The sequence below is a fragment of the Amphimedon queenslandica genome, unplaced genomic scaffold (assembly GCF_000090795.2).
Source record: "Amphimedon queenslandica unplaced genomic scaffold, v1.1 AMPQUscaffold_13450, whole genome shotgun sequence".
Lineage (NCBI taxonomy): Eukaryota > Metazoa > Porifera > Demospongiae > Haplosclerida > Niphatidae > Amphimedon > Amphimedon queenslandica.
Window position 1 is genome coordinate 79,454 of NW_003546314.1, and position 18,410 is coordinate 97,863.

The following is an 18,410-nucleotide window of genomic DNA, read 5'->3' on the forward strand; positions in this document are numbered from 1 at the left end:
GTAGTCTTGTTCTATGATGTTAGCAGCTAATTATAGAATTGCTTAATTACAAATGTACAAATACAACTTGTAGTACTCTAGCTACAAGTGACAAGAATTGCTGAATTAGGTGTAGAGTGGTAGTACAATGTGTGGGAGGTGAGGTGGCTATGTATATCTACATTAATACACATATAAAGGAATGAGGATTGGCTAACTGTTACTCCAACAATAAGGTAGTGTGGTATATATGCACTCAGTTATTATCAGTTAGCTAGGTGAGGCTAGAATCAACAATCCTTGAAAAGCATTTATAAAGTCTCAGGCTATGTGCAATAATACTTATGAAACATAATGTAGTACATGTACATGTTATTGCAGTCCTACTACATGCATGGCTTGCATGTTACATTAATGTTGTGGCTACAGAACACAGCAAAGTGATCCAGTGTGTAATTGTTGAATGCCAAGATCATTCTATCTGGCTTACATGTACACTTTCAAAGTGATCCAAAGGCTATGTGTTATGTCAGTTGTTAATAGAGATCATGAATGATGTAATGTCTATCACATGTATACAGAGACAGTCATAATGATTCATGTTACAAGTGACCTTTACTTTCACCCCCCCAATGGCTCATTAATTTCATACAATTGTCATTTTAAACAGTTCAGTGAAGTCTGGGGCCTTGGATACAACGTGCTCGAACTCAGGATAAGAGAGTTTTTTATCTTGATCAATGTCCACCTCTTTCATTACATACTCCACCACTGTAGACATATCTTCATCAGTGAAACTGCTACCTATTAGAGGTGTCATACTGTTCATAATAGCTATTGTATAGTATATGCTAATGATTAATTACTTGTGATGCAGCTTAATATTTGTTCAATGTCAGATGAACTAAGAAAAGCGTCAGAGTCAAAATCAAATATCCTGAAGGCATAAGATGCTTTCAGTTCCCAAGGAGCATCTATATGCATATAGTATATGTAAGAGAGAGAGAGGAGAGAACTCTAGCACATTCTGCAACTCTCTCTCTCTCTCTCTCTCTCTTAATACTAACGTGCACTGAAAACGGAGCACATGTCAAGGAAGTCTTCGAATGATATTCCCCTGCCATTGGTTGAGAACACTGCACAGATTCTATCCTTGAAAGGATTCTCTTTTAATTCTGGGAGCTGCTGCATTTCAGAGAACGATAGCCTGTGACATGACATTGATAAGTATACAACTCAAGTATTAAGTTACTATGTTAAGTGATTTGAATGATACATTGCATTATGAATGAGGGCACCTTGCATCTACGTTTGCTTTTCTCGGGTTAATCTTCTTTGAATTGAGAGATGAGAATCGCTTGTAAAGCTTCTTAATTTGTTTCTCTGTGAAGTAAGTGCACTCCTGATAGGCATTGAGGCGATCTTGATCAAATAGACTTTTCCTATTACCCATTATACTACTGTGTGTTTCTGTTGCTTGCTATCTTAGCAACAAAATTTAATTAATTGTTATTTTATTTAACTATTTTAAATAGTTAATAAAACTCAACAACTGAATTGAAATTTTAACCCTCTCGTTTCCCGCTTTCTTTAAAAATTAAAAATGGACTCCTCGCCAATGATGGAAGAAGAAGCAATGGAGGTAGAGCAGCCGAGGAAGGACATATTCTCCTCAGCTCACAAAGAGTCGGTGACTGAAGCAGTGATACAGACCCTCCGTAAGAATGGAGTGGATACTGCGAGCCTTTCCCAGCAGGGAAGAGGAGGAGGAGGAGCTATTGGAGGGAATGGAAATGGGAAGATATTTGGTTTGTCTTTAGAAGATGGTCGACAAGAAAGAAGAGTGACCGAGACTAATGGCAGTCCTTGTTATTTACCAAAGTGAGTGGGTGTACGCCACTAATTGATTCTGTCATCTCGGGTTCCTTATGTACAATAGGTTTTTTGTGACGTCAATCGAGTTTTTGAGGAATCATGTTAAAACTGAAGGCTTGTTTCGTAAAGCTGGATCATGTGTCAGACAAAAACAATTAAGAGTAAGAAATTATCCACAAGCACATAATCTGTTTCTGTTTATTTTACAAAGTCACACATCTAACGTTTATGTGTACATGTACATCAAGTTACGTGTGTTATGTGTCATGATGGTATGACGTACTGTCCCCTATTATTACCAGTATTTAGGCTATTATTATTATTATTATTATTCACACACAGTTATTTCTAGAAGAAGGAAATGCTGATATACCTGGTAATGCCGATCCTCATGATGTGGCATCACTCTTGAAACAATATCTTAGAGAATTGCCAGTCCCTTTACTTACACACAGGTAAATATAACAAGCAATACATGTACATGTACATATATTGTAAAAAAGATATTAGTAATTGTTGGGAGTGGGACATATCTACATGTACATGTATGTATAAAAGATGTGTGTGTGTGTGTATACATATACAGTGTATATGTATATTTTGTTATCTTGTTGTTGTTGTTAAACTTCTTTTTTAGCTATCTATTACACACACACACAGTGATTTCCTTTCTCTTAAATTACCTTTCTCCTGTTCTATCCCTATCTCTCCTCTCCTCTCTCTCTCTCTCTCTCTCTCTCTCTCTCTCTCTCTCTCTCTCTCTCTCTCTCTCTCTCTCTTTCTCTCTCCTCTCTCTTGATAGCCTATCATTAGTACTGCTAGAGTGTAACGAGTTGCTAAGTGATGAAAAAGAGCAAGACAGTCACTCAATCAGTAAAACTGAAGCTATATTAATGTCCTGCTTGTTACTGCCTACACAACACCTACTCTGCCTACAGGTAGCAATGGAACAGAACTCACTGTAGCAATTACACAATAGAATTTTCATAAAATATTCTTTCTTTTCAATTTGTCCATTGTCCATTCTTTTTTAGATCCTAACAAATCTCCTTCATGATGTTGCTGTACATTCTAATGATAGTCGTATGGACAGCAACAGTCTAGCTGTTGTATTAACTCCAAACATATTCTCATTACAAGAAACCAAGAAAGGAAAGAAAAATACAAAAGGAGGTGGGGGAGTAGGGCCTGGTGACATTAAGAGCATGACAAGTAAAGTTTATGGAAACACTTAACACACATTTTAATACCGAGAGTCCAAGAGTAATACCTGTTATTACCAATAGTGGATTTTGAAAGAATATGTGTACTGTACATTCATGCTTTTAATGTATTAAGATTATTTATTATTAATGTCATTATTAGGTATAACCACTGTTCTTATTGATCAGTATCATTTAATTGGTCAAGTACCGTTGGTCATTGATGTCCTCTCTAACGAGATACACACTCAGTCATTGAAGAACCAATACAGTACAGGAGGAGCCTCTAGGGGCAAGAATAAGCAGAGGAAGAAGAGCCTCTCAACTCGTGAAACAGTCTCGAGTTTATTACGAGGAACATTGAATAAAATAAGAGGAGGAGGAGGAGAGAATAAAGAAGGTACATGTACTTATAATTTAATACACTTGTCTTTTATACCTAAAAAGATACATGTATAGAGGAATTAGGAAACTTGCATGTACGTATACATGTAGTTTGTAAAATGAAGGCTGAGTGCTGCCTTTCTTGAACAGGTCTTCATAATAATAAGCATTTTGCCATATCTGTATTATTTGGCTCCTTCAATAATGTTATGTGTATCATTGAGCCAACAACAATTTTAAGTTATGAAATTAGGGCCAGCCAAATATCCACTATGTGAAGAATGTGTATACACATGTACATATGTACATGTACATGCAATATACATGTAAGTATACATTACAGTACATGTACTTTCATTTACACTGCATGTTAACTTCTCATTGTTACTCAGATCAGTTTAAAGTCTGTAACATTATATGTACATTATTATTACATGTATGCCCACACATACACTCTCTCACACACACAAACTATTAAACATTTCAATAATGGTTTAGGCTTACATATAGAATGACATTGAATGAGTGTATGTACATGTACACCTACATGTACATGTATATACATGTACATGTACATGTATTGCTGTCAGTTGATCTATTTGAACTTTCAGATTCCCATGTTTGTTAGATATAGAGTCTTGATTTATTATTTAAAGTATTCGATTATTATTATTATTATTTTATTAAAATATATAAACTCCAATGGCAATGTGTATATAATGAGCATTTATTTGTTTATAGAGGGCGTTTATTCTCCCAGTACTTCCATTGATGATTCTCCTGATGCCTTGGGACCAACTGCTTCCAAAAGAATGGCACTTGATGATTCCTCTGACATTAGCGGTCACAATGAGAGTGGAAATAGTTCGTCATCTTCTTTTTCATTCAATCCTAACATAAGGAAGAAACTCTTCAATAAAGGAACCAGGTCGAAGAAAAAATATCCATTCCTTCGTAAAGCAAAGAAAAACGTTGAAAACGGTTAGTGTATTAATGAAACATGTACATGTATGATAAATTGTACCCTAATATTGTACATTTGTACATGTACACAAATGTACATGTTTGTCGGTAATGTGATTAGAAATATTTTGGTTGGCAATCTCATACATGTAGTCTGAATTTTCCAATACCGGTAGTGATTTCTTTATTATTATTATTTATTATTATTATTTGTTTTTAATACAGTTCCATTACTGTCAAATGATAATACAGAAGGTACACAACAAAAAGAACAAGAACAACAAGAGGAGGAGGAGGTGGAGCCAGTATCAAGCAATGACGATAGGCCACCAAGTGCTCTTCCTTCACCATTACTAAACTCAACCACTAACCTTGACTTATTAACAATATCCCCACTCACCACCTCTATTGCTTCTCGTCTAAATAATAATATTCAACTCCACACTCCAGTAGGCCATGGAGCATCTCCCTCTGCTAGTCCTCATGTAGTGTCTGCCACTGATGCTGTCATGGAGAGTCCTTTATCAAGTAATTACAAGTTAGTCTCAAGAACCCGGAGGACATATTGCAGGAACCCCGCCCCAGCTGTTGTCAGAGCATGCCCGAGTCCTTACTCGTTCCAGCCTCCTGTGGAGAGAGTTCCCACTGGGTCTCAACCGGTTAAACTGGTCAGACCTGTTTTGACTGATCACAACTCCCGAAAGAGGAGACAAGTCCAGTTTGGCCAGTCAGGGTATCATTGTGGCGGGTTTGAGTTGCTGCCTAAGCCGTTCACATTCAGTCCAGTGGGCAGTGGCACTGCTACTAGTGGTAGGCTGGGATCATCATCAGTATCTAATCGTGCACAGTTAGCTTCATCCACTCCATTGGAGAGGAAGCATAAGAAGGAGACAGTAAGAGGGAGACCTGAGGATGATTACATGATTAAAGGTTTACCTATTGATCCTTTATGTTTAAAATGCACATACATCTACACGTAGAGTTTGTTCTCTGTTACACTCTTACTTGATGTACATGTACATGTATGTATCTTCATTGATTGATAGTGTGTATTAGGGGATAGCATAATGCATTTACCACACAGCAGATTGTGTTGTCATTTAGTTTTTTATCAAAATCATATTAAAGGTATTCACTAATGATATAACATGATATTGTGGTGACACCTGCTGTTAGTATCATTCCTTAAGAGTTGATACTGGCGTAACTGGATAGTCTTGCTTTCTTTGCTTTATTTGAATGAGATACTTCCCTATATTGGCTATATGTACACAACACTCTATCTATTTGTGTGTGTCTTGATATCGTTTGAACATTGATAGTCTGAGTTTTATGATAATAAATTAATAATATTTCTATCTCACTCTAATTGACTAATTCTCTTTCTCTGTTTTCCCCTTCTTATTTCTCTATTCTTCCTCTCTCTCTCCTCTCCTCTCTCTTTCCACAGGAACCAGCAGTACTTCTGAGACTGTGACTAATAATGATAGTTATCTTTGTGCTGTGGAGAATGGAAGAGACAGGGAGACTCCTCTGAGAAGGAAACTATACGAAAGCTCAAACATTAATTCTTCAACAACAAGAGGAGTAAAGACTGGGAGTAATGGCAGTGGTAGCATTGGTAGGAGAGCTAATTCAATGAAAGTGACTCCAACAAGTGATGCTACCCCAAGTACTGAAAATGACAGGAATATTAGCAAGTAAATTATCATACGTTTATGTGGAATAAAATTTAGTTATTTACAGTATAGTCAAACATGTAATATGTATTAGTAATGCAAGGTGGTGATATCAATAGGATAATACTTTTACACTAATACTCTTTTTATAATTATTTTTCTGAGCATAATCTATGTTGTGTAGAAAGTTTGAGCAGATTTTGATTAAATTTGGATTTTTATGAATTTTTAATGTTGCTCAAAAATTGGCCCAAAGTCCCCAAATTTTGTCAAAATTGTTTTGAGAGAGTTTTCTATTTTATATATATTTTTCTAATGCGTATACATGTTTTTATGTTATGTAGAAAGTTTGAGCAGATTCCGATTAAATTTTGATTTTTTAATAAATTTTTTAAGTTGCTCATAAAATTGGGTAAAAGTTTATACAGGGTCAGGGTCACTGACCAAATTTTTTCAAAAAATGACTAGGAAAAAATTTTACATTTAAATCTTTTATGATGCGCATACATTATTTTATGTTAAATTTTAAAGGAATTTTCAATGATCATCAACATTGTCAATGCATAATTTAATAGTACATTATGGTATATTAATTGTAATTGCTCTAATTTTACATATCTAATCAGTGTACCAGTGTTAGTATTTCTGATGCTTGTTTTTTGTGACATGTGAAAAAAATATATTTAAACCCGGCATATTGATGTACATGTACTTGTGACATGTATTTAAATTAATGTTATATTTTCTCTAGAAAAGGAAGGAGGCATGTTGTTAAAAGTCAGTCGATGAGCAGTCGTGGTATCAATACTGCCAGATCACCTTGGATTAACAGGAAAGGCATTGAAGTATCAGAATGGATTATATAACTTATGTGTGTATGTGTGTATCTCTCTCTCTCTCTAGTTGCATTTATTTTGATAAATAATGTTAATAAACATGGTATAGATGTATTATGTTGTCTTGATCCATAAAACACAAAAGTATTACAGTGAATTTTCTCTCTCAGAAAGCTTAGCCCGGTTGGTTCTCTTCTCCCAGTATTAATGTCACAAACTCATGATAGTTAATTGTTTTCTTTTCAGGATCGACTGATGCTTGCAACATCTCTTCAATCTCTTCCTATACATGACAGAGAGAATAATGATAACATTTTTAAAAAGAATGTCTATTAACTTGTTGAAATGCTTCTCCTTCAGTTGTCATGTACTCCTTGAGTTGTTCTGGTGTCAAGTATGACTTCTTGTCCTTATCCAGCACCTATTAATTAGACTATAGTAAAATATATTATTTTAAAAGACTGTGTTCTGTATGTGCAGGTGTATTTTTATTTTTTACTTTGAATGCTTTGAGAAGTTGTTCCTCAGAGACTGGCTTGTATCTACCTTCTATCAAGACTCTTGCCATCATTGGCTGGAACTTGTCATAGAGTATGAAACCAGTTGGTTCTTCTTCCTCTATCTCCTGCAGCAAGGAAACCATGCATCAGTGTGTATATATAACAAGGGTCTTCATCACATCATGAGCATAAATTAATGGTATATAATTATACATTTTTTTGCTTACTTGTATCATATCGTTGAGTTCAGATTGTGTTGGATAGCAGCCTAATGATCGAATGACTGTACCAACCTCCCTAACATCAACAGTCTTGTTTTGTTCATGATCAAATATATCAAATGCTTCCTCGATCCTACATGAACAAGTTTAATGAATTAATGTGCACTGTGCAGGTCAAATAAGCAGTGAATAGCGATATCTTTATGTAGGTCTACTTTATTATTTTTATATTATTATTAGAACCTTTGATTTATTTCCAGAATGACTGGATCAGCTTCTTTTTTCTGTACTTCTGGAACACTTGGAGCTTGCTCAAGGTCGGCCATATTGGATGTTTGGTTGCTATGCAAAAATGGGCGGGGCTCAAGGTTAAGAGTGCGCATGCGCAGTAAAATCACGTTTTTTACAGCCACAGAGCAAAGGCAGTTCTCATCTTCTTCCACTTTTATTTCACATCTTTACAATGTCTGAAGACGTCGAGCAATATGTCCAGAAGCTCAAGGTAACAGAGCTACGTGAGGAGCTCAAGAAACGAGGCCTTGGGCTGGGCGGGGTAAAGGCTGTGCTGGCCCAAAGGCTACAAGAAGCAATGGAGGCTGAAGGAGAGACTGGTAATCACAAGGAACCTGAAGAACCTGCTGATGAAGAAGGTACAGCTTACCTTTTGTATCACTTTGTACATTTTATTTCTCTTTAGGTGATTCAGAAGTTGATATTGACAGAGATGCCAATGAGCCTGCTGTTCCTCAAAGTGACGAAGTACGTTATTATAATATGATGCTCCGCCCAATTTAATGAGTACTTTGTGTAATTGTGTGGTAACGGTTGGTTGTATAAAAAGGCGTACTGTATACGTACATGTATTGATTGAATTCAATGCCATGTAAGTTGATGGTCCCATTAGATTATTTTAGAGTGTTGAGTTGTGTACTTGTACACGAGTGACTTGTAAATGAGTTTGTATACATTAGCTATTATTCTTGTATGTGTAGGCTCCTGTTAATGATACCCCTGACCAAGAAGAAGAAGAAGAAGAAAAAACTGAGGATGATGAAGCAGATGTGAAAGAAGAAGACGAAGAAGGAGGAGGTGGGAATGACGGTGAAGAAGAAGAAGAAGCTGTTGCTAATGATCAAGATGATGATATAAAGCAAGAGGAATCCGAAGAAGAATCACAAGCGACAAACGATGACGAACTAGTTACTGTGGAACCTCAAGAAAGTATCAAAGAAGAAACAAAAACTGAAGAGCCAATGGAAGAACCAACAGTAGATGAAGAACCTCCTCCAGCCGAAGAACCTGTTACATTACAAGAAGCTAAAGAAGAGGAACCAGAAGTGAAACCATTAGCAGACGTACCTGATGGAGTAACATTTGTTGATGATTCTTCAGCTCAACCAAAGGAAGAGGAATCAATGGAGTGCAGTGGAGGGGCATCAACACAAGATGGCGAGGAAGCAAAGAGTGAAGCAATGGCAGCAGAGTCTGGAATGGAAGGGAACAATGAAGAGAAACCTAATCAAGATGTGGACATGAAAGGATCAGGTAAGTTTAACTTAGATATGATTTTAAATTGATTTATATATGACATGTATGCATTGCATATGGGTAGTGATGAAAATCTTTACATTGATATTTTATGATTTTTAATCCTCTAAGAAGTCCTGAACCTATATGTATCATTATGACTTTATGTGTCCCTGAAGCAATGCTGATTGTGTATAGTAGTAGTATGTACTCTGTAATATGCTTTTTTATAACTTTTAGAAGACAGAGGATTAAAGAGAATAAGAGAGGAGTCTGAGGGCTTGGATGGAGATAGCAAGAAAGAAGAGACAAAGGTTGATCCACAAACTGTGCCTGATCCAGAATCAGTTGCTGATTGGAGTGACGAGTCAATAAAAGAGATATGTAGTAGTCTCTTTCTGCTACCTGAAGATACTACTGCTAGTGTCACATTGAATCCTAGTAAGTATAGTACATGGTTGTACACTACATGGTTACACGTAATTGTTAGTGACTATAATGTCTTCCATTATTTTACTAGCTTTATAGTTCAGCTACATGGCTACATATTTTCTTTTCTTTTTAGGAAAGTCTGATCTTCACTTTATCATATCGTCTGATGGTCTAGGAGGTGCTCCACTAACTGAAGGAGGCTTTGCTTATTTGAGGGCAAGCTCTAAAGCAACTTGGGGCGTCAAATCAGGATCTTATTACTTTGAATGCAAAGTATGTAACCGGCCTGGTACATGTACAGGACTGTCAGTATTATTTGTCATTTTAGAAGTGCATGTACTGTATTTCATATACATATACTTTGTGGCATATGCATGTATAGTGTACGCAATGTACATTGTCATTTAAGCATTGTGACATGTCCATTTTGTTTATTTGTTTGTTTTTAGATTGAGGAGAAACTGCCTGTTGATATTGAGGAAGAAGATGAGAATGGAGGAGGAGAGGGCGAGATAGTACGAAAGACTGAGCCGTCACACAATGTAAGGGTCGGCTGGTCGTCCCTGGACAGCGACACGATTGCTGGAGATGATAAAAACTCATTTGCTTACGATAGCTCGGGGAAGAAGGTAACACGCTCCAACTCTGAAGACTATGGAGAGACTTTTGATGAAGGAGATGTCATTGGATGCTATGTGGTGAGTATTAGATTGATTACTAGTAATGGCTACATTAGTTCTAAGAACAGAATTAGAGTCTATTAGACAGTTACATTAAAATTACTATAATTGCTACTTCTGTGCTGTTACAATAATGTAAAGTAGTTAAATGTAGCTAAATGCCTATTGATTAATGTGGTTTCCCCCTTTGATGACTATTTTTATTTCTAGAAACTGACTGATGATTCTAGGACCATCCTATTCACAAAGAATGGAGTCAGTCAGACTGAAGCATTCAATTTATTGGAATTAAACTCAGAGTCGATTCTCTTCCCTCACGTGTCTACCAGGAATTATCGTGTCTCCTTTAACTTTGGAGGAAACCCTGAGCCTTACTATCCTCCTCCTGATGAGACCTACCGTCCATTACAAGAGGCAGGAGAGGAAGAGAGAGAGTGTGTACCCAACAAGCCGTTGTCTAAGAACGAGTGTGAAGTCATCATGATGGTTGGTCTGCCAGGCTGCGGGAAGACACACTGGGCCTCAAGACATGCCTCAAAGAATTTTGATAAGGCTTTTAGGATAATTGGCCCCTATCAGCTATTGGAGAGAATGCTGGTTAGCTAATTGCTATTGTACTTGTATTGATTAATGTTAAAGCTCAAAGCCTTAATTAACCTTGATGGTCTATTCTTTTATTTTTTAGTCAAAGAAGAGAAGATCAATGACTAATTGGAATGAGTTTGTTTTATTGACTGCTCCAATGGTGAACACATTGTGCTTATTGGCATCGAACATGCCTGGAAATTATATTATTGATCAGGCAAGCATACCGTATAGCGGGAAATTTTGGAGGGAATTAAATTTGGCGAATTTGGCGTTTTGATAGCCATTCGCCAAAATTAAACCCGCCATTTTGAGCCATTATACGCATGCTCAATGCACGTGGCCACCAATTCGCCAAATTAAAATCCGCCAATCACCAAAATTTAGCAATTCGCCAAATTTTAGTCCCTCCAAAATTTTCCGCTATACGGTACTTGTACACAACCTTCAATGTACAGTATTTACATGTACATGTATCTTTTTTTCATGCATTATTCAACTGTCTTCATTTCTCTCCAGATTAATGTGTATGCTGACTCACAAAAGACCAAAATGAGTTACTTTGAAGGGTTTTCCCGCAAAGCGTTGGTAGTGATACCACCTCATCACGAGCTGAGGAAGAGGAGGGTTGACAGGATAAGGGAAGGATGCTGCATGGAAGTACCTCAAAATGTCATTGATGCATTCAAAGGTACGTACAAGTATTATTTTAAAAGCATAACGTCTTGGATTTGGCATTGGGCATACGTGTGCCTTGTAAGATTTGATTCTGTGCAACATATGGTGCCTGCATGTTGTCTTCAATGTGCATTGAATTAGAATGGCAGGTTATTCTTTATGAAACCAAATCTTAGTAGTTTCAAGTACGCGTCATTTATTTTTGCTTGAAAGGTATAGCCACAGAACTTTGCCCTTACTCATCAGTGAGATTTATCAGTGCTGGCGTTATTTGTTTCTGTTAAGATGTACTGGAATTACTCACATCTAGCATATTCTATCTGTTATTCGCAAAGATCATTGTTCATGAGAAATGTTATTTATTATTTATTCTAATGTGCAATTAATGAAATTGTGTGTTCTCTTCAAGGTTGGATCTTACCCTCTTCTCTACTAGTTTGATTGAGCTACAGTTTAAGGTAAGGCAGCAGTGACTACTGTCTGGACTCAGCTAACTGCCACTTCCTTCGATAGTCGAATATGTACATGTACAAGTGTTGAAAAGCATATTAGAGAGGATATGATCGAATGGCTTTTATAAAAACAGCTTTATTTTATAAGTATATACAGTCTATAGTATACAGCATTATACTGTACTTAGCATATTAATAAATGAAATAACAGAATTTGCAACCCATTGGTTCTCTGCTGATCATCATTTTGTTACTAGGTAAGTCATTAATGTATGTTTTGTTATCACTTCAGTTCATCTAATGGCTACTGGATACAAAGGAAAGAAGTATTATGTGTTGAAATTTTTGAAAATAGGGAAGATATCTGTACAGCTATATAGTATACGAAAAGATAGTTTCCACATAGTTCCCCAACAGCTTTAAAACCTGGTAATAATGATGATGGAGTTGCATGTAGACTAGAGATCTTAAGATTATATCCATTTAACAGCCACAGCAATACAGAAACCAGTCTTAAGCAATAAGCATCTAAAGGCATATTTTACATGTATTAACCGTATAGCGATTTTTTGAGGATAATGAATTTCTCTTGAAAATCAGTTTCATACTGTAAAAGATGGCAGAAAAGTGGAAATTTGTGAAATTTAATTCTGTGAACCTCCAGATACAAGTCATTCACAAAAATTACATTCGTGAAATAAACCTGCTATACGGTACATTGCGGCCTCTACCTTTCAATGAAAAATTTTTATGAATGATCTTTTTTATTTTATGAAGCAAGTGAGCAACTTACTTTACTGAGAGAATTGAGAGATGTTTCAGATGTACAACTAGAAATGTTGCCTTCAGTTTGCAAACTCAACGACCTGTAAATATTACATGCACATGCTTAGATAAATTGACCTTTGCTTGATTCTTGTTGATGTTTTGTGCATCTAGAGTGTATTGTATGTATAGAGTTGAGAGTATAAAGGCTAGCTGCCATACACTATGAAACTTTATTTCATGAAGCAACTCTGTACAGGAGTCAATGGAGCTACAGACTCCATTGCTTCCTGTATAAAAGATGTTTCATGAAACAGCTTTAATGAGTGATTGAGAGGTCCTTAATTCTTCTCTGACTTGGAATTAAACAACACAACTGGAAACATGGAAATGGTGGTCATGTCATTCAGTCGTCCGTGTACTGTGCGGTATGGTATTAATTATATTTGCATTTATATAATTATTTTTTTGTTTGTTACTTCTTGTAAGAGCGATAACTGCATATATGCCTCATATTATTTGAATGTGCTGGTTACAGTTATTGTTGGGGCATTTTTACACACTGTATAGCACTTATTGAGTAGACTATAGACTAGCTGGTATAAGGCATCATTAGTTACTAGTGCTTCTCTTGAATTGCTATTGTCATGCAGTGTTAATATAATGTTAATCCAACTTTGCAGTCTTCTTTAGTGTTTGTAATTCCTTTCAGTGTTGCGATTAGTTTGTGTCCCATGAAATGTAAAATAAGTGCTATACAGCGTAAAGCAAGTGTAATATGATCATCAATGACCAGGGTTTCCCAGAAAACTTAGGCATAGTTCTCTAATTTTTAAGCTACTTACAATTAGGGCCAATGCCCTGTACTATAGTGCAGGGTCCTTCAGCCAAATTTTGTCAAAAATGGCTAAGGGAGAATTTTCCATATTTATAATTTTTTTCTGATGCATATACATATTTTTATGTTGTGTAGAAAGTTTGAGTGGATTCAGATTAAAATTGGATTTTTTATGAATTTTTAAAATTGCTCCAAAATTGGCTTAAGGTCCCTGTACTATAGTACAGTGCCTTTCGCCAAATTTCGCCAAAAACGGCTAAGAAAGAAATCTCCATTTTAATAATTTTTTCTGATACATATAGACATTCTTATGTTATGTAGCAAGTTTAAGTTGATTCCGACCAAAATTATTTTTTTAATGAATTTTTAAAGTACTCAAAAAGCACTATAAGCTACAGTGCATTCTAGTGCTTGTCAGCTCATGAAGCATGCTGTTTAGATGAAATTAGCTTGCTTAGCATGCTTTATGGGAAACCCTGTCAATGACTCTCATCAATTTAGCCTCTGATTGCACCTTTGCGTTGATATGAAATAATTGATGCATAATTTTTTTGTATTGGAGACAATTACTTTTTCTCTTTTTTTCTACACAATAGCCAATTTCCATATACCAAGAGAGGATGACGGCGTCTTTGATGAGATTAATTTCTCTGAGATATATGGGCCAGCCTCTGATAAGATAGTACGTCAGTACAAGGACGATGCCCTGGGTCTACCCACTCCTTATATACCATCAAAGAGACCACGCTATGAGTCAAAGGGAAGGAGCTATAGCTCACCTCGTCCTAAGCCAAGTCCTTATGGGTATGGAGCCTATGGATCTTCATCGTAAGTAATATTAGTTATTGCTGATGTTTCTGGAAACCCAAATACATCAGAACATGCCTCTTGTTTCCAGTGCTTGAAATCACAGCATCTACCAAGTACCAACCTTATATGTAAATGAATCTCTGCTATACAGTGCTCTCACTACACTACACAGTGTTATTAATTCTATTATATTTTGTTCTTTTTCTAGTCGTTATTATCCACCTCCCAATCGTGGTTATTATGCTCCTCCTCCCCCACCTCATTATCGTAGTTATTATGCTCCTCCTCCTCCTCCTCCTGGTGCTGGTGGGTGGGGCCACATGAGAGGGCGTTACGGTCACCCCCCACCACCGCCTCCTCCTAACCCTCGCTATGGGGCACCACGCCCGTACTACAGTAACAGAGGCAGTGGTGGGTATTATAATCGCTATTGAAAACCAACCAACTAACTCTCTTCCCCTATCTTTTCTTTATTTTGTTATAATTGTGCACATTTTTGAACTTTACATATTGTTATGATGCATGCATACATACACCATCATACCTTGGCTTTCTTTGTTTTAGATAAGATAGTTAATTCATTGTGTCTCCAAACAACAGTAAACCATTTATGGTTGGACTCATTACATTTATTTCAAGATCTATAAGTTTAGACACAGATCTATTGTTTATAGACTAATCCTCAAATTTGCATAATCTAATATGCATATTATATATTGTGCAGTGGATTCTGATTGGAACTTGATTTTTTTATAAATTTTTGAAGTTCTTCAAAAATTGAACCTGTACTATATAGTACAGGGTTTTCATTAAAAATGGCTAAAAGAATTTTCTATTATATTCTTTGTAGTCTCGGGGCAAGCCCCTTCCTAATTTTTTTGATACATATCCTTATGTTATGTAGAAATTTTGAACAAATTTTGATTAAAATTGAATTTTTAAATTTGCTCCAAAAGTTGTATGGATGCCATTACAAGGATGATACACTTAGCAAGTTAGCATGCTTTGTAGGAAGTGAGAAACCCTGTGTCAAGCATTAAGAATTTACTATTGAATATTGACATGATCTCGCCCCACCCAGGTAGCGAAGGGGCGGGGCGAGTATGTACAACAAAGTGAAATACATTGACCTAATCATGGTTGGAGTATAGAATGGTGTGATCTATCCAAAATTGGAATGACAGAAGTGAATTTATGAGTCTAACCCTATACTATAATCATAGTGCAGTATCAACAATAATGCAGAACATGATTATTATTATTGAGTCAAGCAACTAACAACTCCTAGATCTAGATTATAGATTATATATATCTACATGCAGCCCCACCCAAACTAGACTACCTAGGACGCTATGAAAATTGCTCTCTTTCTTTTGTTATTTTCTTGTAAGTTGCCATATATATTTTGCTAATAATTACACTGACACTTGCTACTAACTAAGCTTAATGATTTTTAAAAATCCTCCTTTAGCTCAGTTGCAACATTGGCAATATATATATAGTTGATGTGTCCTAATCTAGATTTATTTTATATAGTTTTGCTTCAAAATGCTTCAGCTGCTTATGGCACTGAATTTTATGTTGGAGCCATGAGAAACCTTGATGGAGTCACTCATGAACTTAATTTGTATATCACAACTCCCTCTGTCTCTTCAGTTTATTTTTCAGTTCAAACCACCAATGGAATTTTTGGTAGCTACAGTGTCAATAGCAGTGTCCCTGTTGATATTAGTTTACCAACAACACTTGTGACTAATGATGGCCTTTATTCCAGTCGCTTCAAAGGAATTTATATTAACTCAACAAATGGAGGGTTAATCTCTGTACTAGTGGTTAATATTAAACTAGCTGGCTCTTATGGAGAGCATATGGCCTACCCATATCAGAACTTGGACCTTTCAGAATATCAATATTATGCTGTATCTACTGGGACTCTTGCAACTAGTGTTAATGCTTTGGGTGAAGTTTTGTTAGTTGGAAATGAAGATAACACAACTGTCACTGTCATTCCTACTCAAGCTGTTTCAGTTCCTATTGATATTCAGACAAATAGTAACAGTAAAACAGTGACTGCTGGCTCATCATTCAATTTTACCATTCACAGAATGCAAACATTTCTCATTGGTGCCCCATTACTTGACATCAGTGGAACCAGTATTGTATCTAATAAGCCTCTTACAGTAATCAGTGGTCATGAGTGTGGCAACATTCCTCTTGTTTGTTGCTGTGAACAAATCGCTGAGCAGATTCCTCCTACAGCAACATGGGGCAGAGAATTCCTTTTGACTCCTTATGCAACACGATCTGTTGGTCCTTACTTTAAAGTTGTAGCAGCTTTAGGAGACACTTCTTTAAATTTCACTTGTTCTGCTAGTGGAGGCAATAACTTTTATTTACCAGATGCAGGAAACGTCACTACTTTATATTCTAGTTCCAGTTACTGCTCCATTATTTCTAATAAACCAGTTCTGGTGACACAGTTAGGATCAAGTCAATGGTCTGGCAGTGGTAATGGTGATCCAGTTATATCACTTATTCCCCCAATAGAACAACATCAACGGAACATAACATTGGTCATTCCTGCATTATCAGAAATTACAAACAACTATATTAACATTGCCACAACTATAAAAGGTTCATTGTACATCAATGGCCAATTACGATCAGTAACTTGGAACAATATATATAACAGTATGAGCAGTATTATTGGGTATGGAACACAAATTCCATTCAACACAATCTCCACCTCATCTTCTTATACTATTTCTATGCAGACAGGTTTCACTGCACTAGTATATGGCTTTGGCAGTTACTATGGTTATTCTTATAGTGCTGGAATAAATTTTACTGAAAATGGTATAAATGAAAATAAACCATTATTATGCATGTTATTACTCTTGATGTTATTTATTTATTAATTAGATCCTTGCTTGAGCAATAATGGTGGTTGTGACCAACTTTGCAATAGTACTTTTGGGAGTTATGCATGTAGTTGTCATCCTGGCTTTAGTTTGGATCTCAATGGATATAATTGTTCAGGTATAATGCATTATATTTATGGCCATAAATGGTTCAAATTGATGGGTTTAATTAATTTCATCAAAATAATGCCAAATTTGCCAAAATTTCTCACTCTAAAATTATCAGCTGTGTGGTATAACATAATTTAGCTAGTTTAGTAAAAATTTAAGCAATTGTGATTTATATTTTACATATGGTCTGTAGAATATGATTGTTCACATTTGTTCTATTAATTAATTATATAGATATAGATGAATGCACTGACTACAATGATTGTGAACATATTTGTGTTAATACTATTGGAAATTATTCTTGTTTGTGTCATAATGGATACAATTTGGATGCAAATAACAGAAACTGTTCAGGTTTGTTGTGATGTTATGATAGTGCTGCATGATCATTGCATTGTTAATGTAGAGCAATCTAATAAAAGAGTATTATAATATTATTTTTAGAACCTACAAGCTATGCTACAGAATTCAAAGTGGGATTTCTAAGGCAGTTTAGCTCAAGTAGTATTATGAAAATGTTGGTATACACTATGAGCCAAGAAACAGTTCAATTTACAATATCAAGTGCCTCCTCATATGGTTTCAGTTATACAGGAACAACTAACATCAGTTCACCAAATTTAGTAAGCATCCCATCCAATTTGCAAGTGAGAGAAACAACTTATGGTTATCGTAATGTTGGGCTTTATGTGAAGTCAGTTTCTGATTTACCTATTTCTATTGTTCTGATTGGCCATACCAATGCACCTCGCTCTACATATCTTGCACTGCCATGCACTGAGTACCATTTACAAGAAGAGTATGTTTATTATGGAATTTCAGCAGAATCAGATCAAAGCAGTAGGTATGGGCAAATTCTTCTAGTGGGTTGTATGAACAATACTGTTGTAACAATCACACCTACTCAAAATGTGCTGCTTCCTCAAGACCCTCAACAACTTAACAGTCCTTTAATTAATATTACAGCAGGGT

At 35.9% G+C, this 18,410-nt stretch overlaps 5 protein-coding genes across 6 annotated transcripts in view; 3 read left to right on the plus strand and 2 right to left on the minus strand.

Annotated features, from left to right (window-relative positions):
* Positions 1 to 508: 508 nt before the first annotated feature.
* Positions 509 to 1,453, minus strand: LOC100637123 (calcium and integrin-binding family member 2-like). The gene is made up of 4 exons (XM_003385744.2): positions 1,278 to 1,453; positions 1,047 to 1,186; positions 846 to 953; positions 509 to 783 (listed from the first exon to the last, which is right to left on the minus strand). Exons 1-4 carry the CDS (start codon positions 1,430 to 1,432, stop codon positions 626 to 628), a joined length of 561 nt encoding a protein of 186 aa, XP_003385792.1. The 5' UTR covers positions 1,433 to 1,453; the 3' UTR covers positions 509 to 625.
* Positions 1,454 to 1,546: 93 nt separating this feature from the next.
* LOC109581266 (mental retardation GTPase activating protein homolog 2-like) lies at positions 1,547 to 7,063 on the plus strand. Its single transcript, XM_019995232.1, has 10 exons — positions 1,547 to 1,860; positions 1,919 to 2,015; positions 2,197 to 2,309; positions 2,657 to 2,792; positions 2,889 to 3,066; positions 3,220 to 3,456; positions 4,182 to 4,421; positions 4,629 to 5,333; positions 5,854 to 6,103; positions 6,834 to 7,063. The coding sequence occupies exons 1-10, from the start codon at positions 1,583 to 1,585 to the stop codon at positions 6,946 to 6,948; spliced, it is 2,349 nt and encodes a 782-aa protein (XP_019850791.1). The 5' UTR covers positions 1,547 to 1,582; the 3' UTR covers positions 6,949 to 7,063.
* Positions 7,006 to 7,997, minus strand: LOC100637250 (EF-hand calcium-binding domain-containing protein 2-like). Its single transcript, XM_003385745.3, has 5 exons — positions 7,883 to 7,997; positions 7,646 to 7,772; positions 7,418 to 7,543; positions 7,256 to 7,339; positions 7,006 to 7,201 (listed from the first exon to the last, which is right to left on the minus strand). Exons 1-5 carry the CDS (start codon positions 7,963 to 7,965, stop codon positions 7,094 to 7,096), a joined length of 528 nt encoding a protein of 175 aa, XP_003385793.1. The 5' UTR covers positions 7,966 to 7,997; the 3' UTR covers positions 7,006 to 7,093.
* A 24-nt stretch (positions 7,998 to 8,021) lies between these two features.
* On the plus strand, positions 8,022 to 15,058 carry LOC100637376 (heterogeneous nuclear ribonucleoprotein U). Of its 2 annotated transcripts, XR_002184573.1 has the most exons (12): positions 8,022 to 8,289; positions 8,337 to 8,398; positions 8,632 to 9,184; positions 9,407 to 9,607; positions 9,732 to 9,871; positions 10,048 to 10,296; positions 10,489 to 10,875; positions 10,964 to 11,080; positions 11,383 to 11,554; positions 11,951 to 13,186; positions 14,193 to 14,424; positions 14,615 to 15,058. XR_002184573.1 is itself a non-coding variant. In XM_003385746.3 (11 exons), exons 1-11 carry the CDS (start codon positions 8,103 to 8,105, stop codon positions 14,838 to 14,840), a joined length of 2,526 nt encoding a protein of 841 aa, XP_003385794.1. In that variant the 5' UTR covers positions 8,023 to 8,102; the 3' UTR covers positions 14,841 to 15,058. The 2 variants fall into 2 exon arrangements, 1 of the variants encoding a protein (XP_003385794.1); XM_003385746.3 differs by lacking the exon at positions 11,951 to 13,186 and having other exon boundaries at positions 8,023 to 8,289.
* Positions 15,059 to 15,720: 662 nt separating this feature from the next.
* LOC100637628 (fibrillin-1-like) overlaps positions 15,721 to 18,410 on the plus strand; it is a 36,490-nt gene continuing 33,800 nt past the window's right edge. Inside the window, exons 1-5 of the mRNA XM_019995237.1 lie at positions 15,721 to 15,792; positions 15,943 to 17,262; positions 17,329 to 17,445; positions 17,673 to 17,792; positions 17,883 to 18,410. The exon at positions 17,883 to 18,410 is cut by the window's right edge and continues 48 nt beyond it. Coding sequence (XP_019850796.1) covers positions 15,759 to 15,792; positions 15,943 to 17,262; positions 17,329 to 17,445; positions 17,673 to 17,792; positions 17,883 to 18,410 — 2,119 coding nt within the window. The 5' untranslated portion in view covers positions 15,721 to 15,758. The remainder of the gene's footprint in view (positions 15,793 to 15,942; positions 17,263 to 17,328; positions 17,446 to 17,672; positions 17,793 to 17,882) is intronic.

Excerpts from the sequence above, each read along its gene's own strand:
- LOC100637123 (XM_003385744.2), bottom strand. The coding sequence starts at position 1,432 with ATGGGTAATAGGAAAAGTCTATTTGATCAAGATCGCCTCAATGCCTAT. Across the intron at positions 954-1,046 it reads GTGCTCCGTTTTCAGTGCAC|ATGCTCCTTGGGAACTGAAA; the intron begins GTTAGTATTAAG and ends ATATGCATATAG. Across the intron at positions 784-845 it reads AATATTAAGCTGCATCACAA|GTAGCAGTTTCACTGATGAA; the intron begins GTAATTAATCAT and ends CACCTCTAATAG.
- LOC109581266 (XM_019995232.1), top strand. The coding sequence starts at position 1,583 with ATGGACTCCTCGCCAATGATGGAAGAAGAAGCAATGGAGGTAGAGCAG. Across the intron at positions 1,861-1,918 it reads AGTCCTTGTTATTTACCAAA|GTTTTTTGTGACGTCAATCG; the intron begins GTGAGTGGGTGT and ends TATGTACAATAG. Across the intron at positions 2,310-2,656 it reads GTCCCTTTACTTACACACAG|CCTATCATTAGTACTGCTAG; the intron begins GTAAATATAACA and ends CTCTCTTGATAG.
- LOC100637250 (XM_003385745.3), bottom strand. The coding sequence starts at position 7,965 with ATGGCCGACCTTGAGCAAGCTCCAAGTGTTCCAGAAGTACAGAAAAAA. Across the intron at positions 7,544-7,645 it reads AACTCAACGATATGATACAA|GAGATAGAGGAAGAAGAACC; the intron begins GTAAGCAAAAAA and ends TCCTTGCTGCAG. Across the intron at positions 7,340-7,417 it reads AACTTCTCAAAGCATTCAAA|GTGCTGGATAAGGACAAGAA; the intron begins GTAAAAAATAAA and ends TCTAATTAATAG.
- LOC100637376 (XM_003385746.3), top strand. The coding sequence starts at position 8,103 with ATGTCTGAAGACGTCGAGCAATATGTCCAGAAGCTCAAGGTAACAGAG. Across the intron at positions 10,876-10,963 it reads AGCTATTGGAGAGAATGCTG|TCAAAGAAGAGAAGATCAAT; the intron begins GTTAGCTAATTG and ends TTTATTTTTTAG. Across the intron at positions 14,425-14,614 it reads GGAGCCTATGGATCTTCATC|TCGTTATTATCCACCTCCCA; the intron begins GTAAGTAATATT and ends TTCTTTTTCTAG.